The sequence below is a fragment of the Trachypithecus francoisi genome, unplaced genomic scaffold (genome assembly GCF_009764315.1).
Source record: "Trachypithecus francoisi isolate TF-2019V2 unplaced genomic scaffold, Tfra_2.0 Lachesis_group5, whole genome shotgun sequence".
NCBI classification, from domain to species: Eukaryota; Metazoa; Chordata; class Mammalia; order Primates; family Cercopithecidae; genus Trachypithecus; species Trachypithecus francoisi.
In genome coordinates this window covers 1,832,493-1,858,468 of record NW_022681470.1, presented here as the reverse complement: position 1 = coordinate 1,858,468, position 25,976 = coordinate 1,832,493, and the positions used below count along the sequence as shown (strand labels likewise).

Below are 25,976 nucleotides of genomic sequence, written 5' to 3'. Positions count from 1 at the left end.
AAAAATACAAAACTTAGCTGAGTATGGTGGTGCGTGCCTGTAATCCCAGCTACTCAGGTGGCTGAAGTGGGAGAATCACTTGAACCGAGAGGCAGAGGTTGCAGTGAGCCAAGATCACACCACTGCATTCCAGCTTGGGCAACAGAGACTCTGTCTCAAAAAAACTCACAAAGAATATATACATATATATGTATACAGCATATGTACATATGGTTTATGAACAGGTATACCTACAGTGGGTATTCGCATGATCAGTTTCGTTGCCTAGGCTGGGTGTGGTGGCTCACATCTGTAATCCTGGCACTTTGGGAGGCTGAGGTGGCAGGATCACTTGAGGCCAAGAGTTTGAGACCAGACTGGGCAGCATAGTGAGACTCTGTTTCTACAAAAAATTTAAAAATTAGCTGGATGTGATGACACGCATCTGTAGGCCCAGCTATTTGGGAGGCTAAGGTGGAAGGATTGCTTGAGCCCAGGAGTTCAAGGCTGCCGTGAGCACTTGCCATTGCACTCCAGCCTGGGGGACAAAGTTAGACTATGTCTCGGGGGGGGGAATATGTGTGTGTGTGTATGTATGTATATGTATATTACTGATAGTGTGCTTATAATAAGCAAAGATATATGGTATATCTTTGATATGTATCTTCATTATATAGTATATATAATATGTACCTTTTATATATGATATATAATATATAAAGCTATATGTCTTTGACATAGCTATATATGATACATATACAAGCTCTATCATGTATCTCATCTATATTAACCATATGAGATACATAAATAAGATATATAGATATATAAAAGATATATCAAATATATAACATATCTTTTATCTGTATCTATATATGAGATATATGCAAGCTATATCTTATGTATCTCGCATATATCTTAGCTATATCTGAGATACATAGATAACATATAAATATTACAAGTACACCACCAAAGTTTGGAGACTCTTGCATGTTAGTCCCTCTTTAACGTGATACTGATTCGGTAAGTGCCTATGGCCTGCCTGGTAAAAATTTTTCTAAATGCACAAAGATGAATGTCAGATATCTTATGAATGTCAGATAATTTCTAATGGGGTGGTTCTATAGCCCAACATATAAACCTGAAGAAATGAATTCATAATATTAAAGGAATGCAGCAAATCAAGAGTCTTATTGGTGGGTTTTATGTATTTGCTGTGTAACCTATTTTTCTACATTTGACATATTTGAAAAACATCTCAAGATATTGGAAATGTTCATTTTGTGGCCTCCTTAAAGTAGCAATTTGGTATTTACAACATATATATCTGAAAACAGCTGGTTTTTAAAAGTAATATAAAAATGATTATAGTGGTTAAGGATACAGGCTCTGGAATCAGATTCTAAAGTGAATCCTGACTTTGCCAGGTAATAGCAGTGTGACCGAGGCCTAAGTATTTCATCTTTCTATTGTTATTTACTTCTGTAAAAAATGGAAATAATTTTAGAACTACTTTATAGGACTTATAAGGATTAAATTATATATATGTAACAAACTTAAAACACTGACACTTACTAAATCTTCTATAACTGTTAAAGAGATGGAGTCTTGCTGTGTTGCCCAGGCTGGTCTTGAACTCCCCGGCTCCCGAGTAGCTGACACCTACAGGCACACCACTGTGCCTGACTAGTCTTAGCATCTTATTCAGATAATGAAAGCTATTTTGTCAGACATCTTAAAAGAAGGTTCTAATAATTTGCTTTTGCCATAGTATTTTCAAAAATTGACATTTTAAAACAATATATAGTTTTATGTGTCTATTTAATGAGTCATGTGTAAGACAGTTTCCGTGAGGATGTATAGTTGATACAGGCAGTAAACATGATTTTTGTTTTAAAAGAGGTGACTATAGGCTGAACCAAAGTATTTTCAAGTCTTAGATTCTGTTGGTTGCGGCTTAAAAGTATGATTGCAGTACATTTTTACAACAAAGAGGTATTTAAAACCAAATAAGCACAATTTGGATGTGTTTACTTCTCTTTTGTTTACTGAAGTGGAACTTGTATATATCTGCATAAGAGAGGGACAAGGGAATAGAGATGACTCTGTATCTTTGTACTGCTTGAGTATACCCACAGTGAGGCTTTTGACCTGTCATTCCCATTTATGTAATGGATTTTGAACTCAAAAGCCCTGTAAATACATAAGCTATCTTGAACCAAGCCCCATTATGAAAGGCAGGATTGAGGAATATGAAAAAATTATGCTTCCTTTCATTCACTTTGTCTGCCCCAAGGTTTTTTGGGGAATATGAGTCACATAGTTTCAGTTAATTTCTTCATATTTTTAACAGTGCTCTCTCTTCATAACTGAAAATCTGTATTTGATGTTGTTTTTCCCTTAGAATCATTACCTTCACATTTATTCTTGCTTTTCCTTTCGTATCTTGTAACTTTGTCACATTTTTATCCTTCTTGCATACCTCGTAGCATACATTTTCTCTTCTATGGCCTTTCTTTTTGCTAAATGAAGAACTAAATCTTCATGAAATCATATTTTTTATTCTTATTAAAAAAATTAAAACAATGTGATTTACTTTTGTACTGTATTATTATGTAGAAATTTACGTATTTAGAGTGATTACTGAAAGGCTGTTTTACTAATTTTAATTACAATACTATTTAACTTTTATGAAGTGCCAGGGATATTTTGAATATGGGGAAGTACAAAAAAAAAGAACAGCATGATCTAGTGATTTACATGGTGAATATGGGAAATAAGGAGGTAAAAATTAATTTTAAATAGTACCTATTTCCTTCAACAAGTATTTGCATTTGTTTAATTACAGTAATAATAATATCTATATCCAGGAAATACCTGTAGCACAATTTGTGTTAGCAAAGGAAGAATCTAAAGTGGAGTGATTCACCATGAGCCGTATTTGGCTGCTGTGGCACTGCCAAGGCAATGTCATAGACAGCAGCGTTGTCCAATAGAAATATGTGAGACATATATATAATTTTGTTGTCTAGTAACCACATTAAAAATTTTCAGGGCCGGGCGCGGTGGCTCAAGCCTGTAATCCCAGCACTTTGGGAGGCCGAGACGGGCGGATCACGAGGTCAGGAGATCGAGACCATCCTGGCTAACACGGTGAAACCCCGTCTCTACTAAAATATACAAAAAATTAGCCGGGCGAGATGGCGGGCGCCTGTAGTCCCAGCTACTCGGGAGGCTGAGGCAGGAGAATGGCGTAAACCCGGGAGGCGGAGCTTGGCAGTGAGCTGAGATCCGGCCACTGCACTCCAGCCTGGGTGACAGAGCGAGACTCCGTCTCAAAAAAAAAAAAAAATTTTCAAAGGGAGAAATTAATTTAAGTAATAGTTTATTCAATATATCTAAAGTATTATTTCAACATGTAATCAATATGTAGAATTAATGAATTCTTTTATATTGATTTTATTCATACTAAATCATTGAAATATGGTATGTATTTTATAAATATAGCACATCTTAATTTGGACACAATTTTCATTGGAAATGCTTGAACTACATTTCAATTTCATAAAATGTACAGGTGAAAAACATTCACATACCCAAGTTATTCCAAACACACTTAAGTTTTTCAGTAACTGAATTGATGTCCATTCAAAAATTTAAATTTGGCTGGGCGCAGTGACTCACGCCTGTAATCCCAGCACTTTGGGAGGCCGTGGTGGGCGGATCATGAGGTCAGAAGATTGAGACCATCTTAGCTAACATGGTGAAACCCCATCTCTACTAAAAATACAAAAAACTAGCCGGGCGAGGTGGCGGCGCCTGTAGTCCCAGCTACTCCGGAGGCTGAGGCAGGAGAATGGCGTGAACCCAGGAGGTGGAGCTTGCAGTGAGCTGAGATTGCGCCACTGCACTCCAGCCTGGGTGACAGAGCGAGACTCCATCTCAAAAATAAATAAATAAATAAATTTATTAAAATTCATAAAAATGAAAAATTGAGTCCCTCAGTGTGTGTTCATATTTCAGATAGTAGCTGTGTGTGGTTAGTGGCTACCATTTTGAATAGCATAGGTGTAGAATAGAGCTAACAATTGAAGATGTCAGCTAAGGAACCCTGAATCATTATTACTATATTTTGAGACACAGTCTTGCTCTGTTGCCCAGGTTAGAGTGCAGTGGTGAGATCATAGCTTGCTACATCCCAGACTCAAGTGATCTTCCCCCTTCAGCCAAGTAGCCGGGACTGTAGGCATGCACCACCGCACCTGGCTAATTTTTATTTTTAGTGGAGACGTGGGGGTCTCACTGTGTTGCCCAGGCTGGTCTTGAACAACTGAGCTCAGACGATCCACTCTCCTCGGCCTCCCAAAGTGCTGGAATTACACATGAGCCACCGTGCCTGGCCTAGCATACGTTATTACATTGAAATTATGAGAACGCCATTTTAAATGAAGTTTGTATCTAAATTCCAAATGATCTGCATTATTTTCAGAAAACAGTTTGGAGATCGTTGTTACCTTCTGTGGTCCTCACTCGGGGGTCCTCAGGCTGAGATACTATTAATTCCTAGAAACTGCCTTCTGGCATACTGCTGTGGTCGACACTCACCAGTGGGATGTGAAATCGACCTAGGGGATCTTGATCAGCATTTTTTAAATATATGAAATCGTATTGAATGGAATAAAGAACATATCAGAGTGATTCACCTGTGTTAAGTTTTAGCTGCATAAATGTATGTATTTTGTGGGTTCAGGAGCTCAGTGAAAAATGAATTTTTTACTGTGTGTCACAAAGTTTTTGACCGTCATCCCTCTGAGGCATACTTTTGATTGCTGTTGTACTGAATATTGCCTCAGGGTATATTTGTTTAAACAAAGAGTGTTAATCAGAGAAGAAAACTATAGATTTAGCAATGAGATGTAAGTGGTATTAGAACCTATCTAATGAGTAAATTGGTAAAAATAAATGTTAAGTGGTATGGAATGTCAGTGATAAACAGAATCATATGGATGTGGTCACTTTCTTTTTTGAGACAGGCTCTTGCTCTGTCACCCAGGCTGGAGTGCAGTGGTGAGATCTTGGCTCATTGCAGCCTCTGCCTCCCAGGTTCAAGCTAGTCTCCTGCCTCAGCCTCCCAAGTACCCAGGATTACAGATGCCCACCACCATGCCCAGCTAATTTTTGTATTTTTTTAAGTAGAGATGAGGTTTCATCATGTTGGCCAGGCTGGTCTCGAACTCCTGACCTCAAGCAATGCGTTTGCCTCGGCCTCCCAAATCACCAGGATTACAGGCATGAGCCATCACACATGGCCTTGGACGTGGTCACTTTCTTCCTCAGTTCTGAATTGGCTGGGAATAAACAAATTTGAATTTGGTGTTAATAAACTGTGTTATTAGTTTGGTGACTATATTCCTCTAAATGTTGGTTTGGCTATAAATCAAATTTAAATTTGGGCTTGAATCTTTATTCTTCAGAAGGATCTTGGCTTCAAAAGTAAAAGTATAGTATTTATCTGATTTGTATGAAATACAGAAAAATGGCACCCATAGTCTTAAAGCATTTCAGTGAAATACTACATATTTCACTATGTATTCCCATAAATTATTTTTAAAAATTTTAGTAACACCTCATGTTTAATCTCTTTGGACATCCATTAAGGATGTGTAAAAAATGAAGTCAAATCCTATCCAGAATTGAGATATGCTTCTGGTAAAATGGAGATTTGTTTTTTCTTAGCCTGTTACTTTAAATTGTTCATTTATTTAATGTTCTTCCTTAAAGTTTGGGGGTTCTCGTGTTTTGTATAAGCCTCACTTTAATATGGTTGTTTGAAATTCTTAAGCTGTAGAGAGGCAATGCATCAAATGATTTTTATACAGTGTACATGTTTGGAATGCTTTCTTGCCACAAGAGTCTGGAATCTTGGGCAGCACTCGCTGTTGTGCTTTTAAAAGACAAAATATGCCACCGTCAGTGCTGTAGCAGTGATTGTAGCATGTCACTGTTTCTTTTGTGAGAATTTGTATAGACTTAGGGATTACTACAAAATAGCTTTACTGTTTAGATACAGCAAATACGTTTGAATGCAGTCTCAACTAATAATCCTCAGGTCCCATGCACTATTAGCACACATTTTAAAATACTGTGTATTAGCTGGGCGTCTTTCTCCTTGTGAATTTTCTCTTGCCCAAGTGCTTTGTAGTGAGATACTAGGTATACCAGAAGATCAGCCTGTTGAAATGCTATTCCTGTAGCATTAAGGGAGAGGAAAGAGGAAGAGACAAAAATAAACGTTTAATTTATAACTGTTTCTAAAAACAGTAAGACTATACAGATTATAAACCCCATTAGGAAGTTTATCCTATTGATTAAGTTAAGGCATTTGTATTGAAATGTGTTAGGGATGGAGACAGAAGCCAAATATTGTGCAATGGGTCCCTTTGCCTCTCAGAATAGGGGCAGGGATGCAGCTGGGATTCCATGCGTCTGACTTTCCGCCTTTCAGAGAGAAACAGTGGAAAATTGTTTCCTTACTCTTTCATGAATCTAGTAAGTACAACGCCCAGGGCTAAACATGGCAAAGAATGAAAATTATCTATGCCTGGGTTATGAGTATTCAAATGGCTTAAATCTAGTATGACATATATGCAAAAATACAAAGTGCAGAGCCATATTTGGGAAGGACTGAATGACAACCGTGCTGTTGTACATTATATGTGGGTCTTTGTGATGGAGAAATCAGGGAAGGCAAACTAGGGTAAGTGACTTTTGAGCCAGACCTTGATGCATTGTTAGGAATCCTTTTCCTTTTCCTTTTCCTTTCCCTTTCCCTTCCCTTCCCTTTCTTTCCCTTTCCTCCCCTCCCCTCTTCTCCCCTCCCCCTCCCCTCCCCTCCCCCTCCCTTCCACTTCCCCTCCCTTCCCCTTCCCCTCCCTTCCCCTTCCCCTTCCCTCTTCCTTCCTTCCTTCCTTTCTTTTTTCCTTTCATTTTCTTTCCTTTCCCTTTCTCTCTCTCCTTCCTTTCCTTTCCTTTCTTCTTTTCTTTCTTCCTTTCTTTTCTTCTTTTCTTTTCTTTCACAAAGTCTCCCTCTGTCACCCAGGCTGGCATGCAATGGTACAATCTCAGCTCACTGCAACCTCCACCCCTCAAGTTGAAGCGATTCTTCTGATTCAGCCTCCCTAGTAGCTGGGACTATAGGCATGCACCACCACGCCTGGCTAATTTTTGTACTTTTAGTAGAAATGGAGTTTCACCATGTTGGCCAGGGCTGGTCTCGAACTCCTGACCCTCAAGTGATCCACCTGCCTCACATCTCAAAGTGCTCGGGTCACAGGCATGAGCCACTGCGCTTGGCCAGGTATCTTTATTTCTTAAACTACATCATATTCACGCCTTGGATAGAGCATGAAAGTCAGTATTAGAAAATATTTTATAAAATTATCTTCTGAGTTAAATTATGTCATCACAGGAGTTGCAGGCAAAATGTCTTGAGGCCCACAGAAATGGGTATGTACTGTACTGGTAATAGCGACTTTACTTAAATAGTATATCCTCCCTGCACCCACCCACTTAAGAAAGTTTCCGACAGAAGTTGAGCTATGTAGGAAGTGATGTACTGTGTGGATCCAGTACTTCGCAGGGAAAGAGAAGCCCTTCCAGGAACCTGAACTTGTTGGTCATTAGATTTGTGTCCTGTGTTGTAGGGTAGATCCCTAATTGGGGCATACCATAGCTGGAATGAAATATAAGTTATTCTCTCCCTGTTGTCCATGTCAGGATTATAACTGGTCTAAATCCCATTTCTAAACTTACTAGCTGAGGGACTCGATGAGGTACAAGTCTTGGCTTCTTACCAGTAAAATGGCACTAAAATTACTCTCTGCTAGGGTCATTGCAAGAATTGAATAGGAGTGTTAGGCTAAATAGTTTTAAGTCAGGGCTTGGCACATGACACTCAACAAAGCTGTAAATATGATCTGTAACTTCATACTTACCAAAGAGTCTTTCGATTTTTTGGTTTTTAGTTTTTCTTTTTTTTTTAAATTTATTTATTTATTATACTTTAAGTTCTAGGGTACATGTGCATAACGTGCAGCTTTGTTACATATGTATACTTGTGCCATGTTGGTGTGCTGCATCCATCAACTCGTCAGCACCCATCAATTCATCATTTATATCATGTATAACTCCCAATGCAATCCCTCCCCCCTCCCCCCTCCCCATGATAGGCCCTAGTGTGTGATGTTCCCCTTCCCGAGTCCAAGTGATCTCATTGTTCAGTTCCCACCTATGAGTGAGAACATGCGGTGTTTGGTTTTCTCTTCTTGTGATAGTTTGCTAAGAATGATGGTTTCCAGCTGCATCCATGTCCCCACAAAGGACGCAAACTCATCCTTTTTTATGGCTGCATAGTATTCCATGGTGTATATGTGCCACATTTTCTTAATCCAGTCTGTCACAGATGGGCATTTGGGTTGATTCCAAGTCTTTGCTATTGTGAATAGTGCCGCAATAAACATACGTGTGCATGTGTCTTTGTAGTAGAATAATTATAATCCTTTGGGTATATACCCAGTAGTGGGATGGCTGGGTCATATGGTACATCTAGTTCTAGATCCTTGAGGAATTGCCATACTGTTTTCCATAATGGTTGAACTAGTTTACAATCCCACCAACAGTGTAAAAGTGTTCCTGTTTCTCCACATCCTCCCCAACACCTGTTGTTTCCTGACTTCTTAATGATTGCCATTCTAACTGGTGTGAGATGGTATCTCATTGTGGTTTTGATTTGCATTTCTCTGATGGTGAGTGATGATGAGCATTTTTTCATGTGTCTGTTGGCTGTATGAATGTCTTCTTTTGAGAAATGTCTGTTCATATCCTTTCCCCACTTTTTGATGGGGTTGTTTTTTTTTTTTCTTGTATATTTGTTTGAGTTCTTTGTAGATTCTGGATATTAGCCCTTTGTCAGATGAGTAGGTTGCAAAAATTTTCTCCCATTCTGTAGGTTGCCTGTTCACTCTGATGGTAGTTTCTTTTGCTGTGCAGAAGCTCTTAAGTTTAATCAGATCCCATTTGTCAATTTTGGCTTTTGCTGCCGTTACTTTTGGTGTTTTAGACATGAAGTCCTTGCCCATGCCTATGTCCTGAATGGTACTACCTAGATTTTCTTCTAGGGTTTTTATGGTATTAGGTCTAACATTTAAGTCTCTAATCCATCTTGAATTAATCTTCGTATAAGGGGTAAGGAAAGGATCCAGTTTCAGCTTTCTACTTATGGCTAGCCAATTTTTCTTAAAGAGACAGGGTCTTGCTATGTTACCCATGCTGATCTTGAACTCCTGGCCTCAGGCAGTCCTCTGGCCTCAGTCTCCCAAAGTGCTGGAATAACAGACATGAGCCACCAAGTCCAGCCACAGCAAGAAGTCTTAATGACTAATTTCTAAGTTTCTTAGTCATCTGAAACAGAGTGCTCAGAATGGATATTAAACACTCCAGGAACTGAATGAGATACCACTATCATAAATTCATCCTTCAGCCTTCTGCAGTGATGCTGCTTAGCATCAGTCTGTTGTTAGGAACCTCATCATTTCTGGGATGTCTGGAAAAGCTGTCACTGAACCTGCGGTAAGGCTAAGGCCTCAGTCGAGTAAACCTATCAGTGCTTTATATCAACCTGTGAGATTTGGGAAGTAATAACTTTTGTTGAGCTTTTACTGTAGGCCAAATACTCCACTAAGTGCTTTACCAGCAGCGTTGACTAAGCTTCAAAAATGACTCCTTGAGGTCGGTGTTACAGTTCTTCAGTGTTACAGATGAGAAAATTGAGGCTCGTGGATGCTAAGTAACTTTACTAAAGTTGCAAAAACAGCTTGTTAAATGGCAGAGTCAAACTCGAACCCTGGTCTGCCTGCACTGTTACCCATGATGCTGTACCTCCTGGGATCCAACGTCAGGAGGAACTAGTTTCAGGTCCAGTTCCACTTCTTGCTGGGAATATGATCTTAAGTTATTTTGCCTCTTTGAGTTTCAGATTTTTCATCTAAAACCCTGTGAATACCCATGATGTAGGCCTGCTTTGAGTACTAGAAAGAAGGTATAAGGTATGAGGTTCCTGGCACAGTTTCTGTTTTGTTTTGTCTTTTGAAACAGGGTCTGGCTCTGTTGTCCAGGCTGGAGTGCAGTGGCACGATCATGGCTCACTGCATCCTCTACCTCCTGAGCTCAATTGATCCTGCCACCTCAGCCTTCTCAGTAGCTGGGACTGTGGGTGCACATTACCACATCCAACTCATTTATAAAAATGTATAGAGAGAGACACGGTCTCACTGTGTTGCCCAGGCTGGTCCCAAACTTCTGGACTCAAATTATCCTCCAACCTTGGCCTCCCAAAGTGTTGGAATTGTAGGTGTAAGCCACTGTACCTGGTCCCTGGCACAGTGTCTGTTGCATGATAGAGCCTCAGCAAGACGTGACTGTTACTGTTTTGGGCTCTCTATACAATGCTTTCTAGTTCCGCCATCCCCTGTGGCCTGTGACCTCCATGTCTCTTGAAGGTAAAAGTAAAAGCTTATGCTTTCAATTGCAGATATGTGTTAGAATACCTCTTAATTACATAAATGGGAAAACAGCTGAGGATGTTACCAGTTTCACAGATCAGTACAGCTATGTAGTATATATTTTAAGGAAAATAATACCAGCCAGATTTAGATATTTTAGTATCTGAGTTGCAAAATATGCTGAAAATATATGATGTACGTAGCAGGACGAGCTGCAGACAAAACTCCTCCGACACCAGATTAAAGAAGGGAGAGGCTTCATTTGGCCGGGAGCGTCAGCAGACTCGCGTCTTAAGAGCCGAGCTCCCTGAAAAAGAAATTCTTGGCCCATTTAAGGGCTTGCAGCTCTAAGGGGTCCATGTGAAAGGGTGGTGATGGATCAGCAAGCGTGGGGAACGTGGCTGAGGGCTACGTGCAGCAGCTAACAGAACAGAAAGTTTTGCAGGGCTTCCTCATACAATGTCTGGAATTTGCAGATAACACAAGTAGTTTAGGTCAGGGGTTAATATTATTTTTTTAGCCGCCAGGGTCGGGTGGGGGGGTGCCAAGACGGTCTGGCTATTTATCTTCTGTTTCTAACTTTTTGCTTTCTCTCTTTTCTTCTGTCTTATAAACTAGGCAAAAGTGGGGGAGAGGAGGGTAGCAGGAGAAGCGGTGGTCTCCTTCCTTAACGGTATAGGGAGAATATTTTATTTTGTACTTCTCATGTTTTTAAAGACTGTACTTTATATACATGTTTCTAAAGATTAAGCGTTTCTACTCATTAAGTTGAAGAATCTTTAGAAGTCCTCTCACTGAGGTTTTTTTCCAGAATTACTGGAATATTTCTTTCATACCTACCATTTTTCTTAAAATGTAATATACTTTTAGATAATAAGAGGAGATAAAAGATGACTGATAAAGGGCTTGCAGTCTGTTTTGTTAATTTTAAAAATATTAGTGGTATTCTTCAAGCAGATTTAGCTTTTCTTCCAATTCTACACTAAGAGTAGCCTAGAGTTAACCATGGCCTTTTTTTTTTTTTTTGTAAGTCTTCAAAAGGATTTTGATGACAACTCTAAGGTACCTTCCAGGGCTTATTTTTAGGAAATGAACGAGATAACGATAGTATAAATATATGCTGCCCAAACTTCCCATCACATACTTTTTTCTAGGTTATTTTAGAAAAAATCTGTAAACATTTTCATTTCCAAATATTGCTGCTGTTTAGCAAGGGAAGAACTTATACAACTAGCTTTCAGTTGTCTGCTAAGTGTTCAGGGATCAATATAAGAGACCAATTTCAGCATGTAACCTATTTAACTAGCCATTTCATTAAGGCAGCGGTCCCAACCTGGTGCACGTTAGACTCACCTAGAGGACCTCAAAAATAGCGGTGCCTAGGTTCTCTCCTCAGAGATTCCAATTGGAATGGTCTAGAACAGAATTTGGGCAGCCTCTCAGGTGATTATCTTGAGGAGCCAGGGTTGACTCCTGTGGTATTCACGTGAGAACCAGCTGAGTTTGGGGTTGGGTTGCATATGCTGAAAGGGAATGAACTGAAGTCATTTCCTTCTCTTCCCTATTTACAGTGAAACAACCTAAGAGGAGGGAAAATCAGAGATCACTGAGAATCTGCAAAGGTTAGAAAATGAAGTAGCTCTTTTCTTTTTGTCATTGTAGACATGGAAGGTCTTTAATGTAACTAAATGGTTCAGCAGAGGATGCTCTAATGGATGACAGCGATACTCCTACATATAATCTGCAAATAGAACCACAAGATGGATGTCATCCTGGTGACAGCGTGGAAAGGAGTGTGACCTGCCTGCCTTCTGCATCAGATGAAAATGAAAATCAGCTTGATGGGGACAGGCCTGAGCATCTGACCAGCAGTGACAGTGCAATGGGAAAGCCCCGAGTGTCTGAGCAGGACAGTCTCAATAATAATGAAAGCTGCATATTGAGCTGCGAGGTGGCTGCAGGTGAGAACTCAGAAAACACCCTTTGTGAAGGCTCCAGAGATGAACAGGCCTTCTTGGGAAAGGACAAAAAAATACCTGGAAAAAGAAGTCCAAGAAGCAAAAAAGGGACTGCTAAGAAGATACCACCAGGTATTTTTTAAAATAGTATTTATTCTTTTCTTTAATTAATTAAAAATGAACCTCCTTCCCCTCCCATAGTGTCTTTACTGTCCTACATCTTGCTTCTTTCTTAAGCTATTCTGGAGCTAGTTCCACCACAGCACAAGTAGATCCAACTGAGTGATATTCCGTGCATGTGATACGTCTCCACACTGTTCCACTGTATGGGTGTAACACAATTTTTTAAATCACTTCCTTATGGCCCTTCCCAATATTTTACTATCATAAACAGTGCTGAGGCCGGATGTGGTGCCTCACGCCTATAATTAGCACTTTGGGAGGCTGAGGTGGGCGGATTACCTGAGGTTGGGGGTTCAAGACCAGCCTGGCCAACATGGTGAAACCCCATCTCTACTAAAAATACAAAAAATTAGCTGGATATAGTGGCGTGTGCCTGTAATTCCAGCTACTCTGGAGGCTGAGGCAGGAGAATCGCTTGAACCCGGGAGGCAGAGGTTGCGGTGAGCCGAGATCGTGCCACTGCACTCCAGCCTGGCTACAGAGTGAGACTTCGTCTCAAAAAAAAAAAAAAGGTGCTGAAATTGACATCCTTTGTACATGTTTTCACATTAGGTACTTTAAATATATGCAGTTTCCCTCCTTTATAAGTTAGACCATTTTCTACCAATATCAACCTTAAAAATTGCCTTGTGTCATTCCTGTGGCTTTGACCTCTAACCTGTGAGTTTCGATGCTAGTATGACCTCTTCATAGATCTTTCCATCTCATTCAGCAGGTAAATAAAGTACATGAACATATATTAATATATAATTTAATATGTAGTGTTGAATAAGACATCTGGTTCTAATAATCTGTATCATTTTGGTTAAAAAGTAATTCAGAGTATTTCTCATTTGTGTATGCAGTTTGGCAGTTGAAGTTTAGAGCTGTGGAATTTTTGGCCTGAATCACAGGGCCCCCTTGGGAAAAGGCAGCCTCTGGTTGTTTTTGATCAGAAATACATGAGCCTAGAAAGTTCTGGTATGCCCTAGACTGGATTCCTTAGTGTAGCATAGCTTTACCCAAGCCAACAGATTTTACATCAGACTCTAGTGAACTAAGTGGAATGTCTCTTCATCTTCTGTTCTCTTCTTTGGTTAATTAGAAATATTATCTGTCTATATCATGTTTTTTATTTGTATTTTTAAAATTTGAAGTAAAATACAAAACTTTTCAGTTTCTACAAATTAATCCATATTTATTCTATAAGGTAATTTGAAAACTTTTTAATATAATTCATAATCTGGCTTTCTGGTTAATGTAACTCATAATTTGGCTTTTCATGTCCCTGTATCCTTTTCTTTTTTTTTTTTTTTGTTTTTGTTTTGAGACAGAGTCTCGCTCTGTCGCCCTGGCTGGAGTGCAGTGGCCGGATCTCAGCTCACTGCAAGCTCTGCCTCCCGGGTTCCTGCCATTCTCCTGCCTCAGCCTCCCGAGTAGCTGGGACTACAGGCGCCCGCCACCTCGCCCGGCTAGTTTTTTGTATTTTTTTAGTAGAGATGGGGTTTCACCGTGTTAGCCAGGATGGTCTCGATTTCCTGACCTCGTGATCCGCCCGTCTCGGCCTCCCAAAGTGCTGAGATTACAGGCTTGAGCCACCGCGCCCGGTCCCCCTGTATCCTTTTCTTAGGAGACTTAAAATAATTTGTAACCAGGGATATGAAAGCTTTTTTTTTTTTTTTTTTTTTTTTTTTTTTTTTTTTTTTTGAGACGAGCCGTGCTCTGTCACCCAGTATGGAGTGCAGTGGCGTGATCTCGGCCCACTGCAACCTCCGCCTCCCGGATTCAAGCAATTATCCTGCCTCAGACGATTATCCTGCCTCAGCCTCTTGAGGAGCTGGGATTGCAGGCGTGCACCACCACGCCCCGCTTATTTTTTTTTTGTATTTTTAATAGAGATGGGGTTTCACCATGTTGGCCAGGCTGGTCTCAAACTCCTGACCTGGTGATCCGTCCACCTCTGCCTCCTAAAGTGCTGGGCTGAGCCACCACACCCCATGAAAGCATTTCTTAAAAGATCTAATAAGCAGAGGATATTTACAGTACTATGTACATATAAATCATTCTATAACTATCATTCAAGGGCAAATTCACCAGGCCTCTCAATCTGATTTTGTGTTTTTATTTTCAAGACAGCGTTTCACTGTGTCACCCAAGCTGAAGTGCAGTGGCATGACCATGGCTCTCCGCAGCCTTGACCTCCCAGGCACAAGAGATTCTCCCACTTCAGCCTCTGGAGTAGCTGGGACAACAGGCGTGTGCTACCATGCCTGACTAATTTTTCTTTTATTTTTATTTTTGTAGATAAAGGATCTCTCACTGTTGCCCAAGCTGATCTTAAATTCCTGGCCTCAAGCAATCCTCCTGCCTGGGCGTCCCAAAGTGCTGGGATTACAGGCATCTTAGGATGTAAGAACTGATACTTAGTTGCATATCTATGAGTCAGTCATAGCTTTAAGATTATGAGTCCTTTTACTCCTCCCTTCCATGACCTTTATTCCACTTTCCTTAGCTGTGATTATATTACTATTATTTTTATTTTAGAGACAGGATCATGCTACCTTGCCCAGGTTAGTTTCAAACTCCTGGGCTCAAGTGATCCTCTAATCTCAGCTTCTTGAATACCTGGGACTACAGGTGTACACCACTGGGCCTAGCTTATAATTTAAAGTTATTTAGTGTTTATAATACTGTGAATCACTATCTGCTAATGCATTTGAAATATATGATTTATAAAATCTAGGGATAATCTTTTTTTTTTTTTTTTTTTTTTTTTGAGGCGGAGTCTCGCTCTGTCGCCCAGACTGGAGTGCAGTGGCGCAATCTCGGCTCACTGCAAGCTCCGCCTCCCGGGTTCACGCCATTCTCCTGCCTCAGCCTCCCGAGTAGCTGGGACTACAGGCGCCCGCCACCTCGCCCGGCTAGTTTTTTGTATTTTTAGTAGAGACGGGGTTTCACCATGCTAGCCAGGATGGTCTCGATCTCCTGACCTCGTGATCCGCCCGTCTCGGCCTCCCAAAGTGCTGGGATTACAGGCTTGAGCCACCGCGCCCGGCCGGGATAATCTTTATACAGCTTACTTTAAACATTATTTTCTATATCTTATATAAAGTGAGTTTAAGAAAGTGAGAAAGGCCAGACCTGGTGGCTTACACCTTAATCCCAGCACTTTAGGAGGCTGACAGGGCGGATCACTTGCAGGAGTGACCAGCCTGGCCAACATGGCGAAACCCTATCTCTAAAAAAATACAAAACTTAGCTGGGCCTGGTGGCATGCACCTGTAGTCCCAGCTACTCAGCAGGCTGAGGTGAGAGAATGGTTTGAGCCTGGGAGGCGGAGATTGCAGTGAGCCAAGATCCTGCCACTGCACTCCAGTCTAGGCAACAGCACCAGACCTTGTCTCAAAAGAGTAAGAAGACAGAATCAGGAGTTATAAAACCCACGTACAGATCTTATGATTCTAGGTCACTTGGTGAGACTGATGCAGTCTCTACTTCGTTGTTTTCATCTGTATAATGATGATGTTCATCTACCTCAATCTATGAAATTCCTTTTTAAGCCGTGAGTTTCTTAGGTTTCATAGTATAGGTGGTATACTCTATACTTGAATAAAATTTGGTGATTCGCCTGTCGTGCATCTATAGGGTTTTTATGTTTTAGAGATACATTTTTGTCTTTTAAGTTTTGTTGATAAATTAAAAGAAAGGATACTCCTGTCTGCCCGGGCTGGCAGTGGACGAGGCAGGACTGAGTGTCCTGGGGTGAGTTAGCAGGGCATGGGTGTTTGAGATGGGGGCCCCTTAATTTGAAACTGAATAGGATTATTTTGGGTGTGGAATTAATCCTTTCTAGATGTGGAAGAGACCTAGAATGGGAAGAAGCTTTAGTATTGCCTGGAAAGCTTCCCTCAGAGTTGAGTTGCTAGGACCGCATCCTAAAACCTCGCTTCAGCCCGTCCTGTCTCCGTACATATCCGACGCCCGGTCTAAGCAATGTTGCCTGCCTGTGCTTTCCCTCCATCTTCACTGCCACAGTTGGGCGGCGTCGTCAGCTGGAGTACTGCAAAAGCCTCTACATTGGTTTCCCATCTTGCTTCCATCCTCCATGTCAAAAATAGTGCAAAGAGTTTACACACAGGAGTTTAGGCAAGGACGTGTTTACTCTGTGTTTTCAGTTAAATTCTTAGATCCTAAGTAAATAAAGTTTCAGACTTTTCAGACGAGTACTTTTCTAATAATTGAATAGCTTCTCAAATGTGAAATGACATATAAAACATGACATTCATTGCAAACCGGAAATGCAGTTTTTTGTAGGTAGGTGCTCTTGTAACACTTTTTAGAAAATATAAAATATAGAAATAAAGAAAAGACAAAAAAAATAGAAAATGTAAAATAAATTTATTCGCTCTTATGCTCCCTTAGCTAGTTTAATTTGTAGTAATTTTTCAGTTACTACTGTCCAAAGGCTAGTACTGGAAAAAAAATGATAGTGCAGGAGTCTTGTCACTGAAAGTCATGTCACTATTAGGAGACATGTCACTATTTATGAGTTTGCTGGAGGCAGTATTTGTGTCAGTGGCTAAAACCTTGATCTTAGCCTCGGAGAGGTCCACTTGTCATTATATAATGAGCTTTTTTTTTCCTTAAGAGAATTGAATCCCCTTGATACGGTTAACGAAGCAGGATTTCAAGCTGCGTACAACAAGTTTTCACTGTCGGGCGGGCGCGTTGGCTCATGCTGGTAATCGTAGCACTTTCAGAAGCCACTGCGGGAGGACTGCTTGAGCCAAGGAGTTTGCGACCAGCCTGGGCAACACAGGGAGACCTCATCTCTACAAAAAGTAAAATAATTAGCTGGGCATGGAGGCACGCACCTGTCGTCCCGGCTACTGGGGAGGCTGAGGTGGGAGGATCACAGCAACAGTGAGCTGCATGGTTCCACCACTGCACCCCAGCTTGGGAGACAGAGGGAGATCCTGTCTCAAAAAAGAAAAAGAAAAAAAATTTTTCACTGTAGTTAAAATGACAAAGCTTTGGGTAAATATTATCCTAAAAACTAATGGCCATTACTTATTTATTGCTATTTTTCACATTACTTCTTAGCTGGGGGAGAAAAACAATGGAAATTAATGTTTTTTTTTTTTTTAACAGCTTTATTAAGATGTAATTCATTTACATACAATTCACCTACTTAAAATGTACAATTCACTGATTTTTGGTATGCTCACAGGGATGTGTAACCATCAGTAGTCAATTTTCGTACGTGTTTTTCACCACACAAAGAAGCCCTTACATATTAGCACCCACTTCTTACTTCCACTTAGACAGCCCAACCCGAGGCAACCATGAGTCTACTTCCTTTTTCTATAGATTTGTCTACTCTGAACATTGCATATTGGTGGAATCATGCAATAGATGGCCTTTGACTGGCTTCTTTCACTTAACATGTTTTCATGGTTGACCCGTTTTGTAGCATGTATCAGTACTTTGTTCCTTCTTGTGGTCAAAGAATATTCTGTTGCATGGATAGACCGTATTTCATGTAGACATCAGCTGAGGGATGTTTGGGTTGTTTCCATTTTTGACTGTTCTCCTGTGAACGCTGGCCTACAAGTTTTCGTAGAGACATATGTTTTCATTTCCCTTCGTTACATATTTCTAGGAGTAGAGTTGCTGGATCATATGGTCACTTTATGCCAAACAGTTCTCCAAAGCAACTGCACCATTTTACAGTCCTGCCAGCACTGTATGAGGGTTACAGTTTCTCTACATCTTCACCAACACTTGTTAATATCTGACTATTTGATTGTCTCCATGTAGTTTTAAAAAAATTGTAATTCATATACCATAAACTTCACCTTTTTAAAGGGTAAATTTAGTCGTTTTAGTATATTCACAAAGTTGTACGATCTAATTCCAGAACATGTGATCCTCCAGGAAGAAATCATGTACCCATTAGCAGTCACTCCTCATTCTTCCCTTCCCCAACCCCTGGCAACCACTGTCCCGTAAATTTTATATATTTGCATGAGACAAGTTTAGATTATGTGTTTTATGGTTGTCATAACAACGTTAGGTATTTACTCAGTACCAGTCACCATAGTATCGAAGCATTTGACAAAACAGTTCAGCAAATGGCGGGAAGCCAGAAATAGGCAGCACATGGAAACTGGGAAGGGAAGACCTTTCTCAGTTGACCTGCCACTGTCAGTGCCCTGACTTGTTTCTCTGGAGGCCTTCACAGTGTGGCCAGCTGAAGGATGACAAGGAGGCTAGAACCTTAGAAAGGATCTTAGAACCTTAGAAAGCCTGCAGTCAGGCTGGTGTAGTGAGAACAAAGACTTTGGATTTGAATCTTGGTTATTTGAGTCTTGGTTCTGCCTGTTTTTACCTGTATGATCTTAGAAAAGGAACTCATTTCCCGGAACCTCTTTTTCTCATCTGTAAGGAAGGCTGATCCTACGTATCTTGCAGGATTGTCCTTAGAATGAACCACTCTGTATGTAAACCTCTTTGTAAAGTACCCAGCATGAAATAGGTTCTTCTAAATGGTAGTTGTTGTGTTTATGTGTGTCACAAGATGATATGTATGTATTTATTTATTTAAGACAGGGTTGTATTCTGTCACCTAGGCTGGAGTACAGTGGCGTAATCATGGCTCAAAAACATCCTCGAGTTCCCAGGCTCAGGTGATTCTCCCACCTCAGCCTCCCAGGTAGCTTGCCACCACACTCAACTACTTTTTTTTTTCTTTTCTTTTCTGTTTTTTTTTTTTTTTTTTTTGTAGAGACGGGTCTCACCATGCTGCCCAGGCTGGTCCTGAATTCCTAGGCTCAAGCCACCCACCAGCTGTGGCCTCCTAAAGTGCTAGGACTAGAGGCATGAGCCGCTGTACTAGCCACATGAGATGGTTTTTCAGTGGCATGAGTGGGAGCACCATTAAGCAAAATTAAGAAATTAATTTGATTTGACTTTAAGTCCATTTTACCTCTTTTGTCAGTCCTTTTTTTATTTCCTAGGAGCTTTTTAATACTGTCTCTTCAGGCGTACCTATCCCTGCCCCACTCCCCTAATGTACATTCCTAAAAATATATTTTCAGTTCCATACTGGTTTAATGTCAGATGCAACATGCTTTTTGCGATGTTAACTGATATCTAAAGTAATAACTAGTGATGCCATAAAATATGAATCCCCAAAGGCCTATTTGCATTTTTATATGTTGACTTCAGCTATAGTAGAACATTGATAGCTGGCCTCTAAGTCAGCTTTATGGAGTCAGTTGGGTAATATCTGTACTGGCCAGAGTTGAGATCCCTGGGATTGGTGGGGACTGCGGTGAACAGGAGTCTACATCATACCCTACCTAAGTGCATTCAAAGTTTTAAAATGTAAGTGCCTGACTAAGCCCCTGGAAGAGGAACCAGTAGGGGCTGGGGTTGGTGTTTTGTGACTGTAACCCATTCTACTCAGTAGGTAGATAAATGGACAGTTTAACTCCCTTACAGACTACATACCATAGTTTCAGCATTCAGAAGTCCTGGTTCACCTTACTTCTGCTCCCAGTAGATGTTCCACCTCTTTTCAGTTAACATTTCTTTGGACAGTGACATGCAGAAACAGCCTCTCATTTTACTCTCCCTTCATTAAGGGACTGATCGATGAAGGCAGGTCCTGTCTTTTCTGAAGCTCAGCGAGTAAGAATAGAATAAAGAGTTCCTGATTTATATAGAGTCAAATAATTTCACAATCAGAAGAGACTTCAAGGTCACTAGCCAAAACTGTCTTAGTAAAAAAAAAAAAGGGGGGCCCAATATTAAAAGTGTGTTTGTTTTCTATTGCTACCGGACCAAGTTACCACAAATTTAGTGGCTTTAAACACACACGACACAAATGTATTATCTTACAGTTCTGTAGATCAAGAATCTGACATGGTTCTTACTGGGCTCACATCAAGTTGTTAGCAGGGCTGCGTGTCCCTTTCGGGACGCTCCCTGGGAGAGTCTGTTTCCTTGCCTTTTCTGGATTCTAGAGGCTTCCCGCATTCCCCAGCTTCTGTTACCCTTCCTCCGTCTTCAAGGCCAGCAGTGGCTTTGAAGTGAGCCCAAGTCCTCACATTGCATCACTTTGACCAGCTGACGCTTTGGCCTCTCTCTTCCACGTTTAAGGTCCCTTGTGATTACACCGGGTCCCCCCAGATATTGCAAGATAATCTCCCTTTTTCAAGATCAGCTGGGCTGGGCGCAATGGCTCACATCTGTAATCCCAACACTTTGGGAGGTCAAAGCGGGGAATATATTTATAAGTTCTGGGTATGGGGACAGGGTCATCTTTGGGAGCTGTTATTCTGCCTACCACAAAAAGATTTTAATTGATAGAGACTAGATGATAACATTACATAACAGAATAATTCTTCACTTAATAAAAGTTTTTCTGACATTGTTTTGTAGACCTGTATAGGATTACTTAGTCAGCAGATATTTATTGAGCATTATATGCTGGGCACTATAAAACTGCGGGTGCACCTCCCCTTCAGTTTTGTGTGCTCAAGTGAGGGAGCCGTGTAACAAACGTGCAGTCTAGCAAGATGGGAGTCATAAGTAAGCACATGGTCGTGGAGGTAACCCGTCCTGGAGAGTTAGAGAAGGTTGTCAGGAGGAGTTGGTATCTAAGCTGAGTTAGGACAAATAGGTGCTACTGAAGTAAAAGCAATGGGGGCGAAGAGGAGAGGAGGACGTCAGAGATGGCAGGTGCACCGTGGACTGGAGCTCACAAGACAAGAAGAGAGTATCCCACGTTTCAGCACCTGCCAATATTCCTGCTTGAGCAGAATAAAAGGAAGGCATGGATCAAGGGGAAGTAGTAGAGAGCAGAGCGATAAAGAGAGGGAGGCTTAGAAGATTAGCCAAGTCCAGCTTAGAAATGGTTTTTAACATTGCCAGTTTGAGCCTTAACAACAGGTTTGAGTAAGGGAATGACATGCTATGAATTGCGTTTTTTAGGAGATTCCTCCGTCTGCAGTGTGGAGAATTGGTTGGAGCAGTGCGAGATTAGGAACAATACACAGTTAAGGGGCTTTTACAGTAATCTCTGCAGGAGACGCTGGTGATCTCTAATGACAGAGTAGCTGGACGGCTGGAGAGACATCAGTGAATTCAGTTACGAAGGAGGTGGAATTAACAGGACTGGATCATTAATTAGATACGAAAAAAGAGTCCAGGATAATCTAATTCCCAGTTATCTGGTTTGAGCGCCAGGATGCTTGATGATGCCATTTATTGATTTATTGAGCGTAGGAATACAGGGAGAGAAAGAGCAAGTTGGGAGAGAAGAGAGTAGAAGACAGTGTTGTGCTTTTGGATCAGGTGTCTGGGGTCTCCTCGACGTCTAAGTAGACATGTTAAACAAGCTTCTGGCCTAGAGTCAGGCCCGTGATGTTGGCTAGAGATGCAGACTTGGGAGAGCTGCTAGAAAGGGCCTTAAAAGTGACCTACTCTAACCTCTTAGATTCTACGCATGAGAAAGTTAAAGGTTTAACTGAGAGAATACATTGTTCATTTTTGTAGGAGAGAGAACACGATTTAGGATGTGAATCTCGGGCTCCTCATGAGCTAGAATGTGTTTGTGTGTGTGTGTGTGTGTGCGTGCGTGTGTGTGCAGGACTCTGTTTTCATCAGAGTCTTACTTCTCCCACTAAACAATGAGACGCCAGCCATGGTGGCTCACACCTGTAATCCCAGCACTTTGGGAGGCCGAGGCAGGAGGACTGCTTGAGTCAAGGAGTTCAAGACCAGCCTGGGCAACACAGTGGGACCTGGTCTTTACAAAAAAATTAAAAAATTAGCCGGCATGGTGGCATACATCTGTAGTCTCAGCTACTCAGGAGACTGAGGCAGGAGGATCACTTGAGCCTGAGAGGTCAAGGCCGTAGTGAGCCGTGGATCACACCACTACACTCCACCCTGTGACAGAATGAGACTCTGTCTCAAAAAATTAAAAAACATACAAAACGATGAGGTTCTGCTGGCGGGGTAAAAATGATAATGAGCCACCAACTGTTACTGATTTTTTCTATTGTGGAAATACTTGCCAAGCATTAGGAATACAGTAAAGACAAAGCAGATCTGCGCTTCCCCTCCCAGACCCCTGGTGGAGTCCAGTGGGAAGGCAGGTATTAAATAAAATTAACAACCTGGCAGTGGCTCATGCCTGGAATCCCAGCACTTTGGGAGGCTGAGGTGGGTAAATCACCTGAGGTCAGGAGTTCGAGACCAGCCTGACCAACATGGAGAAACCCCGTCTCTACTAAAAATACAAAATTAGCCAGGCGTGGTGGCACATGCCTGTAATCCCAGCTACTCAGGAGGCTGAGGCAGGAGAATCGCTTCAACCTGGGAGACGGAGGTTGCGGTGAGTCAAGATCATGCCATTGCACTCCAGCCTGAGCAAGAGTGAAACTCCATCTCAAAAACAAAATAAAATAATAAATTTAATAAAAGTATTGCAAGGGTGTATAGTCTGCTTGCTTCTAGAACTGACGCATGTTCACCGTGTGTGGAATGGAATGGAGAGATCAGTTTGGAAGATGGTAGGAGATGAGTTTTGAAGTATTACCTCTTGGGTATTCTGAATGCTAATGAGAGAAAACCCTTTAGTGGAAAGCCTAGTTAAGGGTTGAGAGTTGGGAGTAACATACCACCTACTTATAAGAGCACCCTAAACTGATGGTTAGAAGGATAGAAATGCATTCCCTGCTGTTATCTAGCTCTTTCCAACAGGCTGCACCATTTCCAGGAGCGTTGGGAAAGGTGTTTGTTACAATTGAAAGTACAAACGTCAGAGAAGGGAACAACAGAATATAATAATAAAGCAGAAAATCAAAGAATTATGCATGGTCTGCATATTAGCTTTCTCTTGCAGCGTAACAAAACTCAGCAGCTGAAAACAGCAAACATGTATCATCTCATGGTTTTTGTAGGTCAGAATCTGTGTGGCTTAGCTTGGCGCTTCTCACTTAAGTCTCTTATGAGGTTGCAGTCAAGGGTTGGCCAGGGCTATAGTCATCTCAAGGTTTGATAGAGGTTGGATAATCTGCTTCCAAGGTCACATGGTTCTTGGCAGGCCCCAGACCCCTGCCACGTGTCCTACTCCACAGGGCTGCCTTACACCATGACAGCTGGCTTCCTCCAGGGCTAGCAGTCAGAGAGAGAGAGCACTCAACCTGGGAGTCATACCTTTTTAATGACCTAATTTTGGAAGTGATATTCCATCACTTCTGCATATTCCTTTCATTAAAAGCAGGTTACTGGGTCCAACTTGTGCTTATGGTAGGGGGTTGTACAAGGGCACGAATACCAAGAGGCAGGGATCACGGGGGCCCATCTTAAAGGAGGTCTGCTGCAGTCTGCTAGGGGAAAGTCGATGCCTCAGACTGTGGCAAGGGCCCCGTGAGAATGTAATGGCAATTCTATTCACAGTTCCTTTTTTCCTCTGAACACCTTTCCTGAGATTGTGGGTGGAACCCAGGGATATATGATGGTACAGACGGCCCAGTTAGTTTTCTTTTTGTCTATTTTTTTTTTTTTTGTCATTTTAGTCATGCTGTTAAAATGCAGTATCTATGCAGAGAAAAGGTGGAAAAGAAGAGAATTACAATCAATCAGACCTTTCAAATTCTGTCCAAGAAAACAGCATTCTCCAAGTCTCAGTAATGAGTTAGGTAATTTTTTTTTTTTTTTTTTTTTTTTTTTTTTTTGAGACGGAGTCTCGCTCTGTCTCCCGGGCTGGAGTGCAGTGGCCGGATCTCAGCTCACTGCAAGCTCCGCCTCCCAGGTTCACGCCATTCTCCTGCCTCAGCCTCCCGAGTAGCTGGGACTACAGGCGCCCGCCACTTCGCCCGGCTAGGTAATTTTTAAGTAATGTGATATTTTATGTGCAGAAAAATTAAGAAATTAAAACTAAGAAATTAAGAAATTTACCTCCAGATGCATGTATTTATGGCATACATATTAACCTAGACAAATGAAGACTTTGTAAAAGTTTTTAGATATAAGAATATTTTACAGGCTATATTTTAAAATATGGTTTTTTAAATTGATTTTATAGGACTCAGATTAGTGGAAGCTTAATGGAAACGTAACCTTAGGTGGGAGTTTAGTGACTCTTGGCTTCTCAGTTCTTTACTGTGAAAGTCAAATTTTCCAATGTTTAATAGTTTTTTAAATAGTCACCTTTTGTTTTTCTATTTACTCCTTTTGTTTTTACTGGATCACGATCCCTACAAAGAGTGACTGTTTTATCTTCATTTGTTTAAAATAATAGTTTCTAGGCATCACTGATAGGGTCAGAACTACAATTGATTAAGAGATTTTTTGTTGTCTTGTTTTTTTAAACAAAGTTGTATGCACCTGCCTCTTAATTTGTAAAAGGCACACAAGTGAACATTTGAAAATGTCACACAAGTGAAAAACAGGTAGAGGTTATATGCATGCAATAGAGCACTATTTGACAATGAAAATGAATGAAATCCTAATACATGCTATAACATGGATGAATGTTGAAAAGGTGCTAAGTGAAAGAAGCTGTACGTGTGAAATGTCCAGAATCGGCAAATCTACACAGACAGAAAGTAGACTAGTTGGCTGCATAGAGCTAGGGAGGCAGTAGAGGGACGGGGTGACAGCTGAAGAATGTGAGATTTCTCTTTGGGGTAATAAACATTCCAAAATGTAACATGGTGATGGTCGTGCAATACAATATACTAAAGTAAAGCCCCTGAATTATGTATTATGAGAATTATGTCTCAGTAAAGCTGTTAAAAGAAAAAAAGGCCAGGCGCGGTGGCTCACACTGTAATCCCAGCACTTTGGGAGGCCTAGGCAGGTGGATCACTTGAGGTCAGGAGTTCAAGACCAGCCTGGCCAACGTGGTGAAACCCCATGTCTACTGAAAACACAAAAATTAGCCGGGGGTTGTGGCGCGTGCCTGTACCATTATAGGCGCAAGCCACCTCGCCCGGCTACTGGAGAGGCTGAGGCAGGAGAATTGCTTGAACCTGGGAGGCAGAGGTTGCAGTGAGCTGAGATCATGCCATTGCACTCCAGCCTGGGCAAAGAAGCAAGACTCCATCTCAAAAAAATAAAAAATAAAGGCAGGGCTTGGTGGTAGTTGGTTTGGTGATATGCAGAAATGGTATAGTTATTTGTCTCCACAAAATTTAAAAATTACTAGTGTAATGGAAATTGATGTAACAATTTTCTGTAAACTATAATAAAATGCCATTAAATGTGTTTCTCTGTGCCTTTCTTTTGACCTTTTGAAAGT

The 25,976-nt window shown here is 41.1% G+C and overlaps 1 protein-coding gene across 8 annotated transcripts in view; it reads left to right on the top strand.

Annotated features, from left to right (window-relative positions):
- Positions 1–25,976, top strand: part of CNST (consortin, connexin sorting protein) — a 117,899-nt gene that overhangs the window by 27,599 nt on the left and 64,324 nt on the right. For all 8 annotated transcript variants that reach the window (XM_033199454.1, XM_033199452.1, XM_033199450.1 and 5 more), the window contains one exon: positions 12,198–12,625. In XM_033199454.1, coding sequence (XP_033055345.1) covers positions 12,247–12,625 — 379 coding nt within the window. In that variant the 5' untranslated portion in view covers positions 12,198–12,246. The remainder of the gene's footprint in view (positions 1–12,197; positions 12,626–25,976) is intronic.